The sequence below is a fragment of the Lathyrus oleraceus genome, chromosome 3, assembly GCF_024323335.1.
Source record: "Lathyrus oleraceus cultivar Zhongwan6 chromosome 3, CAAS_Psat_ZW6_1.0, whole genome shotgun sequence".
NCBI classification, from domain to species: domain Eukaryota; kingdom Viridiplantae; phylum Streptophyta; class Magnoliopsida; order Fabales; family Fabaceae; genus Lathyrus; species Lathyrus oleraceus.
The window spans coordinates 188,648,178-188,663,778 of record NC_066581.1 but is presented as its reverse complement, the minus strand read 5'-3'; the positions used below and the strand labels follow the sequence as shown (position 1 = coordinate 188,663,778).

The 15,601-nt window shown below is 33.3% G+C and overlaps 1 protein-coding gene across 2 annotated transcripts; it reads right to left on the bottom strand.

Moving 5' to 3' along the window:
* Nucleotides 1–7,683: 7,683 nt before the first annotated feature.
* On the bottom strand, nucleotides 7,684–11,719 carry LOC127126171 (putative DUF21 domain-containing protein At1g03270). 2 transcript variants are annotated; one of them, XR_007804922.1, is made up of 13 exons: nucleotides 11,405–11,719; nucleotides 11,248–11,324; nucleotides 10,537–10,620; nucleotides 10,338–10,451; nucleotides 10,007–10,090; nucleotides 9,763–9,834; nucleotides 9,462–9,529; nucleotides 9,276–9,363; nucleotides 9,115–9,188; nucleotides 8,644–9,037; nucleotides 8,226–8,272; nucleotides 7,864–8,137; nucleotides 7,684–7,762 (listed from the first exon to the last, which is right to left on the bottom strand). XR_007804922.1 is itself a non-coding variant. In XM_051055053.1 (12 exons), the coding sequence occupies exons 1-12, from the start codon at nucleotides 11,619–11,621 to the stop codon at nucleotides 8,065–8,067; spliced, it is 1,392 nt and encodes a 463-aa protein (XP_050911010.1). In that variant the 5' UTR covers nucleotides 11,622–11,719; the 3' UTR covers nucleotides 7,684–8,064. The 2 variants fall into 2 exon arrangements, 1 of the variants encoding a protein (XP_050911010.1); XM_051055053.1 differs by having other exon boundaries at nucleotides 7,684–8,137.
* Between the last annotated feature and the right edge of the window lie 3,882 nt (nucleotides 11,720–15,601).

The window sequence follows — 15,601 nt, the reverse complement described above, 5'->3', positions numbered from 1 at the left end:
TTTTCATTTGTCCTTACCGGATAGTATGCTTGACCACACATTAGTTATCAAAGTTGAAGCAGCGGATTTGCTGGTTGGGATGTTCGAATAAGATTCAACATAAACTAAGCGAAAAGTTGAAAATAAATGCGGCTGACGAAGGCCAATGACAGTTTGTAGCTACAAATGCGTCTGACGAAGGCCAATGACAATGTTGTGTTAGTGGGTTCAACCATATCATAGACAAGAGTGTCACTTATACTCACATGGTATATTATTTAGTGGGCTCAACCATATCATAGACAAGAGTGTCACTTATACTCACATGATATATTTAGAGTGTAAAGAGATCTAGATATGTCACTTATAGTCACATGATATATTTAGAGTGTAAAGAGATCTAGATATGTTCGATGATTGTGCCTAAGGATACTATTGTGATGCCTTACTTGTATATGGAGTTGAATGTTACAATAAAGTAAGACGTTGTAACTATCATGATATTTGACACTCCTTTATGTTACATATTAATGTAATCATTTAATCAATTGTTAAAAATATTTTATTCAATATTGTTTATTGATTAATATACATTGTTGCAAACATGAATCTATCAACATTTTTTTGGTATTGGCGAACGAAAGTACGTGCAGGAATACACAAAGATGAATCCACGTGCTACATTTTTCATTTCAACTTAAGGACATCCTCTTAAAGAAAGTATCGAGAGCTTCTTGATCGACCATTGCCACAAGGTCTGTGTTTTGAATCCTACACCACTCAGCATACCACATGCTCGTTGGATGACATATGCTTACATTCTAGTTTGATCAAATGTAGATTATGTATGGTCCGGTACATGCTCAAGCGATTCCTGCATCTTTTTGGTTACATGGAGACTACTATAAGAGATCATGTCGCCTCTAATGGGACTAAGATCACTCGAGAACATGTTGATTATAAATATGTTTCTTACTTGGACCATATATCAGCAAAGGACTAAGACGACCATATATTGTTAGACTAAGACATTACAAAGGGATACATGAGGTGGTATATTAAGATATCACATCCCGAAGAACAACTGCTGATATCAATGAGGAAGAAACAAAAGTAGACGAGTAGATGAGGTAACCATAGACGAGGGAGAAAATTCAAGTAGTTTGGTCCTTACATGTGCGTGCATCTAAGACTTAACATCAAACTTACTATATAGTGGGGATGTACTAAAGGTCACTGATATTCACACAAATGTTAAACATATTGGAAATATAGTTCTATGTGATGTGCATGTTAAAGCTTCATGAGGTTTTTGGTGATGACAACTTAACAAGGCAAAGTTCATAAGAATTACTATCAAACAAGAAACTATCAAAACGAAAAGTTGATCAAACTCCAATGTTGAGAGGAAAACAAGAAAAATCAATTTCAAAGTTCAACGTTGAAAGAACTGAAGATGTGAAAACTCACTTGATCTCACGCTTAAGTGAAAACAGGGAAGAGTAAATCTTGAAGAGCTAAAGATATGCACGCATGCGCGCACATACACAAATCTCTTTAATCTCTTAATCTAATTTTTATTTCTTCTAAAAACCAATTATGGAAAGTGTTTAATCACCTAAGAAGCATTTTTTACCATCTAAGAAAGTTAAACTTATTGTTTAATCAATTAGAGATTTGTTCTAATCAACTATGGAATGAGTTTGCCTCCTAATCGATTAGGGTGTCAATTAATCAATTAAGGAAAATATTTGAATTCGAGTTTTTTTTAATGATTTAATCTAATAGATTAATTTGCCGTTTCAATTAGATTGAAGAGCGGTCAAACCCATGAATTGTTGTCTTTTTAAACTAAATTTCTTTCTATATAAAGAAGTGCTGTACCCAGTTCTAAAAAACATATTTTCTAAACTATCTACTCTCTAGTTCATTATCCTTTTAAAAATAATTTAATTCAATACACATTGTCTAATTGTTGAGAGAGTGACAAATTTATAATGAAAATTATGTATTTAATTGTGTTGCTATGCTTAATATATTTATTCAAGAACTTAATTCTCTTATCCATTTGTAATTGATTTGGAGTTTGAAAGTCAAACCTATAAAAAAAATTGGTGTAAGGAAGAATGTTGCTGTAAAATCCCTACAATAAATAACTCTTACTGCTGAGTTCTTACAAATTAATAATATTTTTAATGATCACTTATCCAACCACTAGAATAGATATTTTTATCTTCTCAAAGTTCTTCATTCTTTATTGTAACCATGTGGAGAATTCACATGGGAACTTCTTCAAATAAATCATAAATAATGCAACTACTATTTCTTATCTTATTATATTTGCGTTCCCTTTTTCTTTAACACACCAAAAGTACACATTTAAACCTTTAAATTTTCAAGATATGTTTGTAGTTGATGTTTTTTTTTCAGATTAACTGTTATGGATGTAGTTTGGAAAAGTACTTTGTCACAATTTACCCTAATTTTTATCTGTTAGAGTTTTGATAAAAGATATAGATGCTAAATGGTGGGGGCAGAATTGTTTGAAAAATATAAAATATTTGATTTTTTGGTTTTTAATAAATCTGAACCGGTGAACCACATGTTAGTGTCTCACCTTAGATGCCACCCTTTTTTTAAAATCACATAATTTAAAATCAATATTTTGCAAAAAAAGTTTTAAAATTAAAATATTATATTTTACCACTCTTTTTTGGAGTCAATTGTTGAATAGTAAAAGTAGCTAACAATATCTTATCAAGGAAGAGGTTGAGGAAGAAATAGAGTAGTATGCGATCAGTGACAGAATTGAGGGGGGACGTGGAAAGGCCACGGTCACCCTTCAACTTTTTATTTTTTTTTAATTCATATATATTTAATTATTAAAACATCTTTATTTTAAATTAAAATTAATTTTTATTTTTTCTTTTTCATTCAAAGTTAGGTTAAAATACAGATAAGGTAAAAAGCTCCTACCTTTTCTTTCTTTCTCATATGAGTTTGCTACCGGCACCAGAATCGAAATAAATTAAAGTGATCGGCATCTAACAGGTAAAAAACTTTATTCGTTCTTCTTTTATAAAAAATAACAAATTAAAGTGATTGCTTGATTTACGTTTTTGAGATTTTTAGGATTCTTCTTTCTTGATGTGTTAAAATAATCTATATGAGATTTATTAAGCCAATTCATAACACTGTAATTTACAAATATAGTTATACACTGTAATAAGGTTTATTTAATCATTTTGTTGCTGCTAATTTCTAATAGTGAAGTTACCGGTATTTGAAAACGGATTAAAGTTGATTAATTAAGTTTATTAATTTTTTTCTCTTTTAATTTTTATGTTCTCTAAATTGATTTTTGGATCTGATATGATATTATAGGAAGAGTAAAGATGAATAATAGGAAAATTGATTCTTTTTTCAAAAGGAAAGTATGTGAAATTGAAAGAGAAGAAAGAGATGAAGAAATTATAATCCCGACATCCGAATCTGAAACAGTTCTTGAGAATCCAACAATTGAAGAGCATCATGGTTTTGAAAATTCTTTGGAACGCGATCCTGGAAAGCGTCTTCCGATTTGGCAATATCCACCAAATCAAGTGGATGCAATACGAAGAGCTTATCTAAAATGGGGTCCATATCAAATTCATTTAGAAAACTATCCTTTGTCCGGTAACGAGGATCATCCGAGAAGGTTTCAACATACTTGGTTTAGCATATTTCCATCATAGTTAGAATATTCACCATCTGAAGATGCCGCATATTGCTTATCATATTATCTTTTTAGCAAAAAACTAAGTGGACGTCCCAGATCACTTTTCTTTATTTATATGGGTTTTAGAAATTGGAAGAAAGTTAGGAATGGAAAACATTGTTCCTTTCTTAAACACATAGGGAAGGATCCTTGCTCACCACACAACAATGCAATGAAAGCTTGTCAAGACTTGTTGAATCAAGATGGTCATTTAGAAATGTTATTCAAGTGCAAAGTTCAAGTCAAAGAATGAATAATCGGTTACGACTCAAGACTTCAATTGACACTGTTCGTTGGTTAACACTACAAGCTTGTGCTTTTAGGGGTCACGACAAAAGTAGCAAATCAAGAAATCTAGGTAACTTTCTTGAGTTATTGAAACTTTTAGCATCCTACAATGATGAAGTTGCAAAAGTTGTGTTGGAAAATGCTCCACAAAATTGCAAGTATACTTCACATCAAATTCAAAAAGAGCTCTTGCAAATTCTTTCTAGTAGGGTGAAAAAGAGTATTCGTGAGGAAATTGGTGATTCCAAATTTTGTATCGTTGTTGATGAAGCTCGTGATGAGTCAAAAAATGAACAAATGGCTCTTGTATTAAGATTTGTTGATAAAGTTGGTTTAATACACGAGAGTTTTTTGATGTGGCACATGTTAAAGACACCACATCTTTAACTCTTAAGGAAGCAATATGTGATATACTTTCTCGACATAACCTTGATGTTTCTAACATTCGTGGTCAAGGATATGATGGTGCTAGCAATATGAGAGGAGAATGAAATGGTTTACAAGCTCTCTTTATGAAGGATTGTCCTTATGCATACTATGTTCATTATTTTGCTCATCGATTGCAACTTGCATTAGTTACATCATCAAGAGAAGTCAAACATGTTCATAAATTTTTTGAGAAGCTGATCTTTGTTGTGAATGTTGTTTGTTCTTCTACAAAGCGTCATGATGAGTTACAAGCTTCCCAATTAGAAGAAATTGCTTATTTGTTAGAGATTGATGAGATTGTAATTGATAAAGGTGCAAATCAAGTTGGTACATTGAAACGAGCTGGAGATACTCGTTGGGGATCACATTACGATTCAATTTCTAGCTTGATAAACATGTATGAAGCAACTTGTTTAGTTTTAAATTTTTTTGCAAAATATAGAGGGAGTTATGCTACACGTGGGGATGCAGATAGTTGTTACAATTACTTGAAGGCATTTGATTTTATATTTATTTTGCACTTGATGAAAGAAATAATGGGAATAACAGATATGCTTTGTCAAGCCTTACAAAAAAAAATCAAGATGTAGTTAATGCTATGAACTTGGTTCGTTCAACAAAACATCTTATTCAAGGTTTGAGAGAAAATGGTTGTGATATATTGTTTACTAAAGTGATATCTTTTTGTGAAAAGCATGGTATTGAGATTCCTGATCTTAATGATGTTCATTCAACAACAAGATTTGGACGCTCCTGTCTTGAAGAGAATCAAGTCACAATTCAACATTACTTTAAAGTTGAAATCTTTTTCACTACCATTGACAAACAGTTACAAGAGTTGAATAGTAGATTCAGTGAGCAGACAATGGATTTGTTAACTCTTTCTTGTTCTTTATCTCCTAAGGATGGATATAAAGCTTTTAGTATTGATACTATTTGTTCTTTAGTTGAAAAATATTATCCTATGGATTTTAGTGATCAAGAGAAGAATAATTTGCAATTTCAACTCCAACATTTTCTATTTGTTGCTCGTCAAGCATCAAACTTGAATAATTTATCAACTATTCAAGAACTATGTTCATGTTTGGTTGCATCTGGACAGGCTGAAACTTACTTCTTGATTGATAGACTACTTCGTCTTATCATGACTCTTCCCGTTTCTACGACCACAACTGAGAGGTATTTTTCAGCAATGAAAATTATTAAGACTAAGTTGAGAAACAAGATGGATGATGGGTTTCTTGGAGATAGCATGACAGTATATATTGAAAGGGAGATTAGTGCAAGCATTAGTTCGGAGTCAATTATTGACGATTTCAAGTCACTCGGAACGCGTAAAGCATTACTTTAAGGTAGTTTTAAGTCATGTAATTTAAATTTTTAGTAATTAACTTTGTATTTATTTTAACTTTAATGTTTTATTTAAAATACTATTTACATTTTATTTATAATCTTTATTTTACGTTAGCGGTCATCCCAAATTCTTTTATCTGACTCCGCCACTGTATGCGATACACACAATGAAATGTATTTTGTTTAGGTAATGTTGATATTATGTATTTATCTATTATCTATTATCTATTCAAGTTATGATTATCTTTTGGTTATAATTACTTTTTAATGTCGTATTCAATTTATTGTTTATATTTGTATAATTTGAAGGATCAAATTTCAACACAACATAGATCTTTTCTTTTGTAAAATACAAGTTTGAATTCTAGAATCAAAGCCATTATGAGAGGTGTTTTGCATGTTTCGGTTACTATAATGTAAACCTATATCAAGGGAGTGTTTTGTATGTTTTGGATTCTATAATTCAAACTTGTATCAATCCAGTGATTTCTGTTGTATAGTCTAGATTGAAAGGAGTGTTTTGCATGTTTCTTATTTTATAATTCAAAATGTGTGAACCCAATAATTTATATTGCATGGTCTAGATTGCATCGACGATTTATGCGGATTAGAATGCACAAAAACATGTACAAAATGATGTGATTGGTTTATTTTCTGTTCAAATCAGAAAAATAGTGAACTATTCTTACCCATATCAAGTGAGAATGAATTATGAACAAACTACCATATGATATGTTTGGGTTTAGGATCATAAGGATCCATTAGACCAAAAGAATTATAGTCTGAAGAGAACTATAACACAAAAAGGATGATTAATATTGATAATTGTTGTTCGGCAATTGACGATGACATGCGTGTTTATCTAGCATGCAATTTCAAAACTAAGATGATATGAGAATTGTGTTCTTAAGATTTGGTCAGTATCGTACCAAATGACCGATCGAATTATACACTACCTTGGTCAAATTTGTTGAAGTTTATTTCGTCCTAAAATATTTGATGAAATTGTTGTGAATCTATATATTTAAGGATACTGCAGCCGATGATGCCAATGATGCTTTGATCCTTTAAGTGCTCATGATGGTTTTAACGATGACTATGGTGTTCAATGAAATCATAATAATTAATCCCTTGCTTGATCATATTGATCCTTAGTGATATCTTTTCAATAGTCTATGATGATAATGATCATATTATTGATCCTTAGTGATATCTTTTCAATAGTCTATGATGATAATGATCATATTAAAGATACAGTTGATAATTACAAAATTGAGAAAATATGTTGTTGAAACAAAGGTGATTTTAGGGTGAAATATTAGTGAGACGCTTTATGTCCCTCGATTATCATTGACTCCTTCTAATAAAAGAATTTCTATTAAGTTTCAACAACGATAATTTCTATTGATAGTTTCATGTGCAATGACCATCTATAAAAGTCAAGGACAATCACTTAAAATGTTGGAGCATACCTTCCTCGAATTTGTTTTCTCTCATAGGGCATTATACCTTGCAATGTCAAGAATTACTTCAAGACAGAGTTTGTGAATGTCACGATTATGATGTAACTTCAAATGTAATTTATAAAGAAGTATTCTAAAATGTGGAATAATTAATTACATTCTCATATATTTAAATGAATGAAATTTCACTGCTGTTAATGTTGTTATGATTTTATTAAGAAAAAGTTAAAATCCAATATGCTATCCCACGGGTTAATTGTCTAGTGAACTAAAGTTTAGAATTGAAATTCAAGTCTATTTAACAAAACAAATATTAAAAAAAACAAAAACTGCTTTATAAAGTATGCCAACCCTTTCTTAGGATGATGTAAACAGTTCTCACGTGAACACAATGATCAAAGTTGAGAAAAAAGATAACTAAATCATGAAAAACTCGAGTGAGGTTTCATTATTTTCATGAATAACCCAATGGTGTTCAATCACTTTATTAGACCTGAAGTGCGATTGATTCAAACAAATTGCTTAGAAAACAAAATTGTCAAATATAAGAAATCCTTAACCTACATTTTAAAAAAAGAGCAAGAAAAGTGTTACCTTTTGCCCACAAAAAAAAGTAAGAAAAGTGTGACCAATATCTCCATGATGTATTATGCTATCCACATCATAAGGAAACAGTAACTATACAATATAGTATCCGTGTGTCCTGATATAATCTCATCTTTTATTTCCCAGACAGGAAGCTCCATAAGAGACTGAAACTCTCCTTCAATGTGAATCAGTCGTCTACAAACTTGCTCAAACTTTCAACTTTTGGCCTAACGGAACTCGTGCCACAGATGAAGCAGCTGCAACAGCAGCAACCCGGATTCTGCAGAACTCATCATGCATTTCACAGCCAGTTAGTCGTTAACCACTTAAAAGCTATGGAAGAAAAATAATCTAAAAAATCACATCACCTCCTATGTACATCAATATACACATCTGTCTCATCCACAATTTCTTCCTGCATGGACAGAAAAAAAATAGCAAACTTTATTCATTCTATGAGCTATTCAACATAATGTACTGTCTTTGTTGCACCAATAACACACAACAATCTCTATCTATGTGACATAAGCTTAAAGCTATGATGATAATGAACATGATTACATAAATGGATAACACCGATGTCAATCGTGGATCATGGAAAATAGCAGTTTGTTTAAATTTTGCTATGCTACAATGCTCTAGCGTTGCTATTTAAAAACACTTTGAACTAAATAGTGTCTCGTGGAACAATAGTGATTTGTTCAAATTTAGCTACTATATAATGCCCCTATTTACAACACTGACGGATAACCAGGTTTATTGCATATTTAGAGTAAGTAGAACTACCTGCAGGAGTTCCTCGAAAACATCTTCCAAGGTTATGATGCCAATAACTTCCTCGTCTTTATCATAAGGAAAGTGATGGAAACCATTTGGTGGAGTTTCATTTTCTAGGCATTGTTGGTCGAGACTGTTGGCGTCATCACATCCTCCATGGTTTTGATGCCTAGAAAGGTTGTCAATATAGACAACATGGTCTGATTTCTCATAAGACCCGACTAGTAAGGGCACAGTCAGTTCAGAACTATGTTTGATGAATACTTCATCTTTGGATTTGTCGACGTCACTAGCTACCTGAGGGTTGTTTTTCTCTCTTATAACCTTGACTACAGCTGCCATATGACTGCTACCTTTTTGAAACTCGTTGAGGATATCATATAAAGGCATATCTGCTGGAACCCTGAGTTATTCATAAATAATAATTTTATTCAATTGATAAGTTATGAAAGATGAAATGAAAGGCACCATTGGTCAAACCTAGGAATTTTCCGGATGGTGACAGAACTAACTGGACTCTCTGTCTCAGCTCTTACGGTAAGAAGATTTTTTACCTAGCAAAGAGTGGTATTTTAGCAGCAAATGCCAACAAAACAAATTCGATTAAACATTTTGAGTGCAGTGCAGGTAATCACACTTACTAGTAATAGGCCAATTATATTTTTGGGGTTTCCACTGTATACGGGGATGCGACTATGACCTCGTTCAAGAATTTTCCCAATTGCTTCCCTGTTATAAAATAAATTGGTTATGAGGACGAAAAATAACTGAACTTTTTGTGACTTCTTTATAGATCTGCATAGAAATGCTTACAGAAGCAAACGCACCAGTCCAATTTTGAAGCAACATCCAAGGAAAAAGTTGACTCGATTGGTGTCATAGCCTCCTCTGCAGTCTGCATAGCAATTTTTAGAAAAAAATTCTATATTAGAACAAAGGCAATATAATATACATTTGTGTTTAAATATATCTTATCACCGAAACAATGGATGAGCTTGGAAGAGAAGTGAAGTTATAACACATTCATAGACTGATATCGCTAGTAAAGTTATGGTCAGGCAATAAGGAGAACCCCGATTAATTTCATCAGAACAATTGAGCTAATAAAGTAAAGGTACTGATAATTACCTTCAGAGTGAGATCTAGTGCTCCACTGATAATCGTCGCCTCATCATGTGTGAGTTCACCGCCTTTACCAGCCTATAACAATCAGCAGAATGAATCCAAAGGAGATAGAAAGAAATTTGAAAATTTGACAAGATGAAATTAGTAGCATTCCTTGATAAAAGCCAAATCTTTTAGCATGGTAACAAATTAGAATCCAATTATTAGGAAGTTGTACAAAACCCTCAAGGTGATTCAAACGAATTACCTCTTCGCTATGGATTGAAACAAGGGCTTTCAATTGTGCTCGCCTAAACAGTACATCATGGTGTCCAAGCAAAACATCCAAAACCTAGAAGCACCAAGGTTATAGTATAAGCTCCATAAAAATCAAAATTTGTTGCAAATAAATGTAACCAAATCCAAATTGTTCCAAAAAAAACCTTTTACCAAAGGGCATGATGTTATGAACACCACGGAATATAAAAATGATATATTTGAACAAAGCGCGTTCATTAAATAATTAAAATCACAACAACTTTAAGAAACAAAATTCTACTCTGAGTGTAAAATTGGCGACCGCCTTTACGCTATGTTACCTTTCCTATAGGGCAAGCAATCGGATAGCAAATGATCATCAGGACGCGTACAAGCCCAACAAAACTTGAACCAACATAGAGCCCATATCTTGTGCATATAGCTTGCGGGATGACCTAATTTCATGTGACAATGCAACGGTCAGTGCAATGTCCTGCTTGACTATGAAACAAACAAACTCAAATTGAAAAATTACTGTACCTCTCCAAAAGCCAGAACAAAAGTTACTGATAACAACACTGCTACAAAAGGATGAAAAATTTTATCAAGGTAAATTGGAAGTGCCTGCAAATACACAAAAAAAAAACGCAGAATCGCGTACATCCAATCATATTTTACCATATTGTCACTTTGTTATATTATTTACAGAATCATCTCCATAAATACTACACACTAAGATACAGTTAAAATATGTGCAAAATAAATTAAAATAAAATACACGGTTTGTATGAGTTTAAGTGTCTCTTTGGATTGCCTAATTGCCTAATTTGAGTTTATTTAGTGACACAAACAATTGTATGACTTTTTGTGATAGCTTGCGAAAACAACTTATTGTTTTCAGCTTTCAGCTTATTGTTTTCAGCTTTGAGCTTCTTTTCATAAGCTCTCTAGTTCTATAACACCGACATCTCTGAAACTGAAACTCCTCTAAAAAAAGTGTGTATGTGTCATTGTCGGTGTCCGAAATAGACACTTGTGAATACTTTTAATCATGCTTTCGGTGTCCGTGCTTCATAGCTCTCTAGGATAGCTTATGAAAAAAAAGTATAAGTCAAGGAAATCTGGTTAATTTTAATTTTAACTTTAAATTTGATGGATTGAGTGTTAAGCAAAGACCATGTATTGTAATATGATGGCTAAAAAAAGCAACTCCAATTGATTTGAATATAGAAATAATGAAATTAGAAATACCTCCATGGCACAAGCATTACACAGGAGCAAAGTAACAAGCAGTTGGTGTTGTTTCTGAAGAACAGGAAAAATAGCAGCTGCAGAGTAAAGAGTGATCAAAAATAGAAAAGATTGATTAGAATAGAGTGAGTGAAAGAAGAGAAAGCGTTAGTGGTACCAGCTTGTTTTTTCTCAGTGGAAGAACCACTCCTTTGGAGAATTTCAAGGTCAACAGGACCCAAAGACATTAAGCCAAGGGTGAGGCCGGACATGATACCGGCAAAGGTAACAAGAAGACAAGAAATTCCGGCGTAGATAAACCACCAAACGGTGCCGAACGGAATGTCATCGGCGTCGTAGACGAAGGAATTTCCGGTAGTGATTAGAGGGGACATTTTTTTTTGGGTGTACCTTAGAATTGTGTAAGGAATCGGTGCATGATTTCGTAGTTATAGCGATGTATTTTTTTGTTGTTTACTTCAATATTACTACCTACCAACACATATATAGCTTGCGGCAAGTGTCATGCCCTTAACGTATTCATACTTTTATGTTTTTTAAATATAAGTTTGTAATATTTAAATAAAACTTTAGAATATGAATTATAAATGTCTTTTGATAAACATTTTTGGAATGATTTTTCTGAAGCACAAACTTAATAAAATTGAGTTTTGAGGATGTTTGTTTATATGAGAGGAATGATCATCATTTTCGTGGTCTTTTAGGTTCACTTGTATCTCAAATCTCTTTCCTCATTTTCTTTTGTCGTCTGCTCCATATTTATACTGTTATTATCCATTTTCAGGATTTCAAGAAACTTACACAATTATATTTAATGGATACAAATAACAATTTAATGGTCATTAGTAGAACAACAATTACAATCGCTCATTTATTGATGAAGGTCGTAACTTTCCATGATTTATTGAAGAACGATGTATCGGACAAATCATAATTTCATTACCGGTGAATGATCTTTGACTATCCCTTCGTCGTTATGGATGAGTGGCCGTCCTAGCATGGGCATCAACTGGTCCTAATATCCATCTCGCCTATCATAGTCTTCCCAGTATTCGGTTTAACCATTCTCGACCCTAACGACTTATAACTCAGTTTTGAAAATTATGGGGTGTACATAAGCCCCCCGATCACGAGGCCCAATGTGATGAAGTGTTCGGATAAAGATTCCTAAAATTCTTTCTTCTTGAATGAATTGTACCTCCATCTGGTTTGGTTTTATGGGGAAGCCAATTGCCATAATGACTCTAGATCGATATGGTTTTCCAAACCATTTTAAGACATAGAGAAGTCAGAGAGCCTCGGTGAGACCTCAACCAGTTGTCATCGTAGAACCCGTTAGGTTCTAGACATAGAGAAATTGGAGAGCCCCAGTGGATTCTCGACCAATTGTCGTCGTACAACCATGTAGGTTCTAGACATAGAGAAACCAAAGAGCCCTAGTGGAATCTCGAGTAGTTGTCATTGTAGAACCCGATAGGTTCTAGACATAGAGAAATCGGAGAGCCTTAGTGGAATCTCGACCAGTTGTCGTCGTAGAACCCAATAGGTTCTAGACATAGAGAAATCGGAGAGACCCAATGGGATCTCGACCAGTTGTCATCATAAAATCTGGTAGGTTCTAGACATACACAAATCGGAGAGCTCTATGGAATTTCGACCAGTTGTCGTCATAGAACCCGACAGGTTCTAGATATAGAGAAATCGGAGAGCCCCGGTGGGATCTCGACCAGTTGACGTCCCATTTTAACTACGCCAACGCTTAACTTTGTTATTAGAATCGTGACAGCTCATGTGGGTTTTTGAATATTAGCAGTAACCAAACCCTGAAAAATTCAGACGTTCATAGGTTGACAAATTTTGAGTATATCTTGCTTCATTCTTTACATGACCCAGGTGATTTGGGGTCCAATGCCTGAGAACCTTTGGTGTGATTAGGATTATAGATCGTTCTCGTTGGAGCATTGGTTCACAATCGTTTTGTCGTTAGCCATCCCTTACGGATGCATTTTGTAATGTTTTGGACGTTCTTTGATCCTTTGACAATAATATTAGAGCCAACATGAGATTGTTTTAGTTTGTGACCATGTTAGTCCATTTAGAATTGTTATGTGGCCCTATTGAGCTTTATTTCCTTGATAACAATTGATTTGTTCAAATGGAAATCAAATAGAATGGTCGTCCCCAAACAGATCTTAGCTTATCTTTAGTTGAGGTTTGTACCTATCGTACCTCAAAAGATGAGAGCACGACGCTCAGGAAGCGCAATCGCACGCCCGCGGGATGGTGTAAACAGAGTCGCCACCGAACTTTATTTATTCCCAAAAAGAGAAAGGGGAAATATCGATAAAACCCAAAAAGAACGACAATGATATTGGTTGTAGCAACAAATCAGGGTTCGAGAGTTGATTATGCAAGGTGAAGGTATTAGCACCCCTCACGTCTGTTGTACTCAACGGAAACCGTTTAGTTAGTTGTGCGCGTTAGTGTTAGCTTTGAAATGTTAGACTTTTCGAGTTATTAGGAGGAAAAAAAAAGAATAGGATCGAAAGAAAAGAGAAAATGACACCAATGTGTCAAACTTAGTAACATGACATATCTAATAACTCTTTATAGCTTATTCGTATAAAAAAATTCACTGTTGGATTTAAGGCTATTATCATATAGATCACGCCTATAAAATTTTAAATCAATAAAAAATCATTTGATATCATAAAGAGAATGATAAAAATTAACGGTTTTAATGAAGTTTTGCAAGACATTAATTTTTATGTATCTAGTTGACATGTCAAATGACTTTTGATTGATATTAATATTTATAGACATAATCTGAATGTTAATAGTTTTTAATCCAACGGTAAATTTTGTTATACGAATATGCAGTAAAGAGTTATCGGAGGTGTCATGTTACTAAGTTTGACACCTTAGTGTCACCGTCATTTGATTTTAAGTCATATATATATATATATATATATATATATATATATATATATATATAAACAAACAAAATTGGTTGATATCATATCTCTTGGATTTTAGTGATAACAAAGTAGTTAAAGAACAATTTGATATTCTAACATCTCTTCAAGTATGCAGGATCATATGATTGAGAGCATATGAAGAGAAGGTTGAGGATTCTGCATCTGAAGATCACACTCTGGCTCTAAAGAATATTTCTGAAGACTCTGGCTCTGATGGAAGATCCAGGCTCTGAAGAAGTCAACTCTGAAGAAATTCAGTATCTGGTGACCCAGACTCTGAAGCTTAAGAAGCTAAGAAGTAGACTCTGAAGGGATTATCCTCTGATGAGTGAAGTCTAGAGAAAGTCTACCTCTGAAGCATGCTGACTTTAACCGAGGCAACTCTTACAAATTAAGATACCTTTTGATCACGTGAAGACTTATGGAAAAATCTCTTCTTGGTTGTCTTAGTTTCAACGAATGATTCTTGTTGCAGAAAGTTATTTTCTTGATGTGTTTAATCAAGTACAAAGGTTATTGATGAATTCTCGACAAGTGTACCAATAATATCACAGTAATAAAAAGATTGAATCTATAAGGACTAGTATTTAACAAGACAATATTGTGCAATGTGTAGAAAATACTAAATGGGGGAGGGGGTTCGAGTTTTAATTGCAAAAACAAAATAAAGTGTCATATCATTAATACAAATACGACCAGGTTGTGTATAGAATCTCATATTTCTCTACTGTTGATGTTCGATGTATTACATGAATGATATTGTCACTATAATTATATGGAGAATTAACAAAACTACTATACACAATACCTTGATGTATAACTCACTAATATATACTCTTAGCTTTCTATCCCTGGTCCACCAGCATAAGCACAATTAGGCAATGCAATAGAACATTAATTCCTAAGCCACTACTCTAGACCTCATATACTAATGGTCAGTATTCCCTATGTGTCCAAATTCAGATTAAAAGAGTTTCTTACATAAAAATCATTAAGATCAAGGTGCAATTGAATAGAATTATAATTCAAATTATTCATGCAATAGAAAATCAAACATGTGTCCCAACAGTATTAAAATAGGCCCATCAAACACAACCTAACCTAAAGATAATTAGATACTCATAGTGGAAATTACAATACCAAATACAAATAAGAAGGCTGCATGAGAAATCCCTTGAAGAATTATCCTCCAATGGCTTCAAATGCTCTCCAAATATGTCTTCTGGTGGTGCAAATGAAGGTAGAGAAAAACAAGAAAGGGGGTTTGAATTGTTTCACAAGAATTAAAAGATTTTCGCAATAACACACGCAAAGAAGAAATAATAACAACACAAACGATTTATCCTGGTTCGCTTGAAAATCGAAGCTACTCCAGT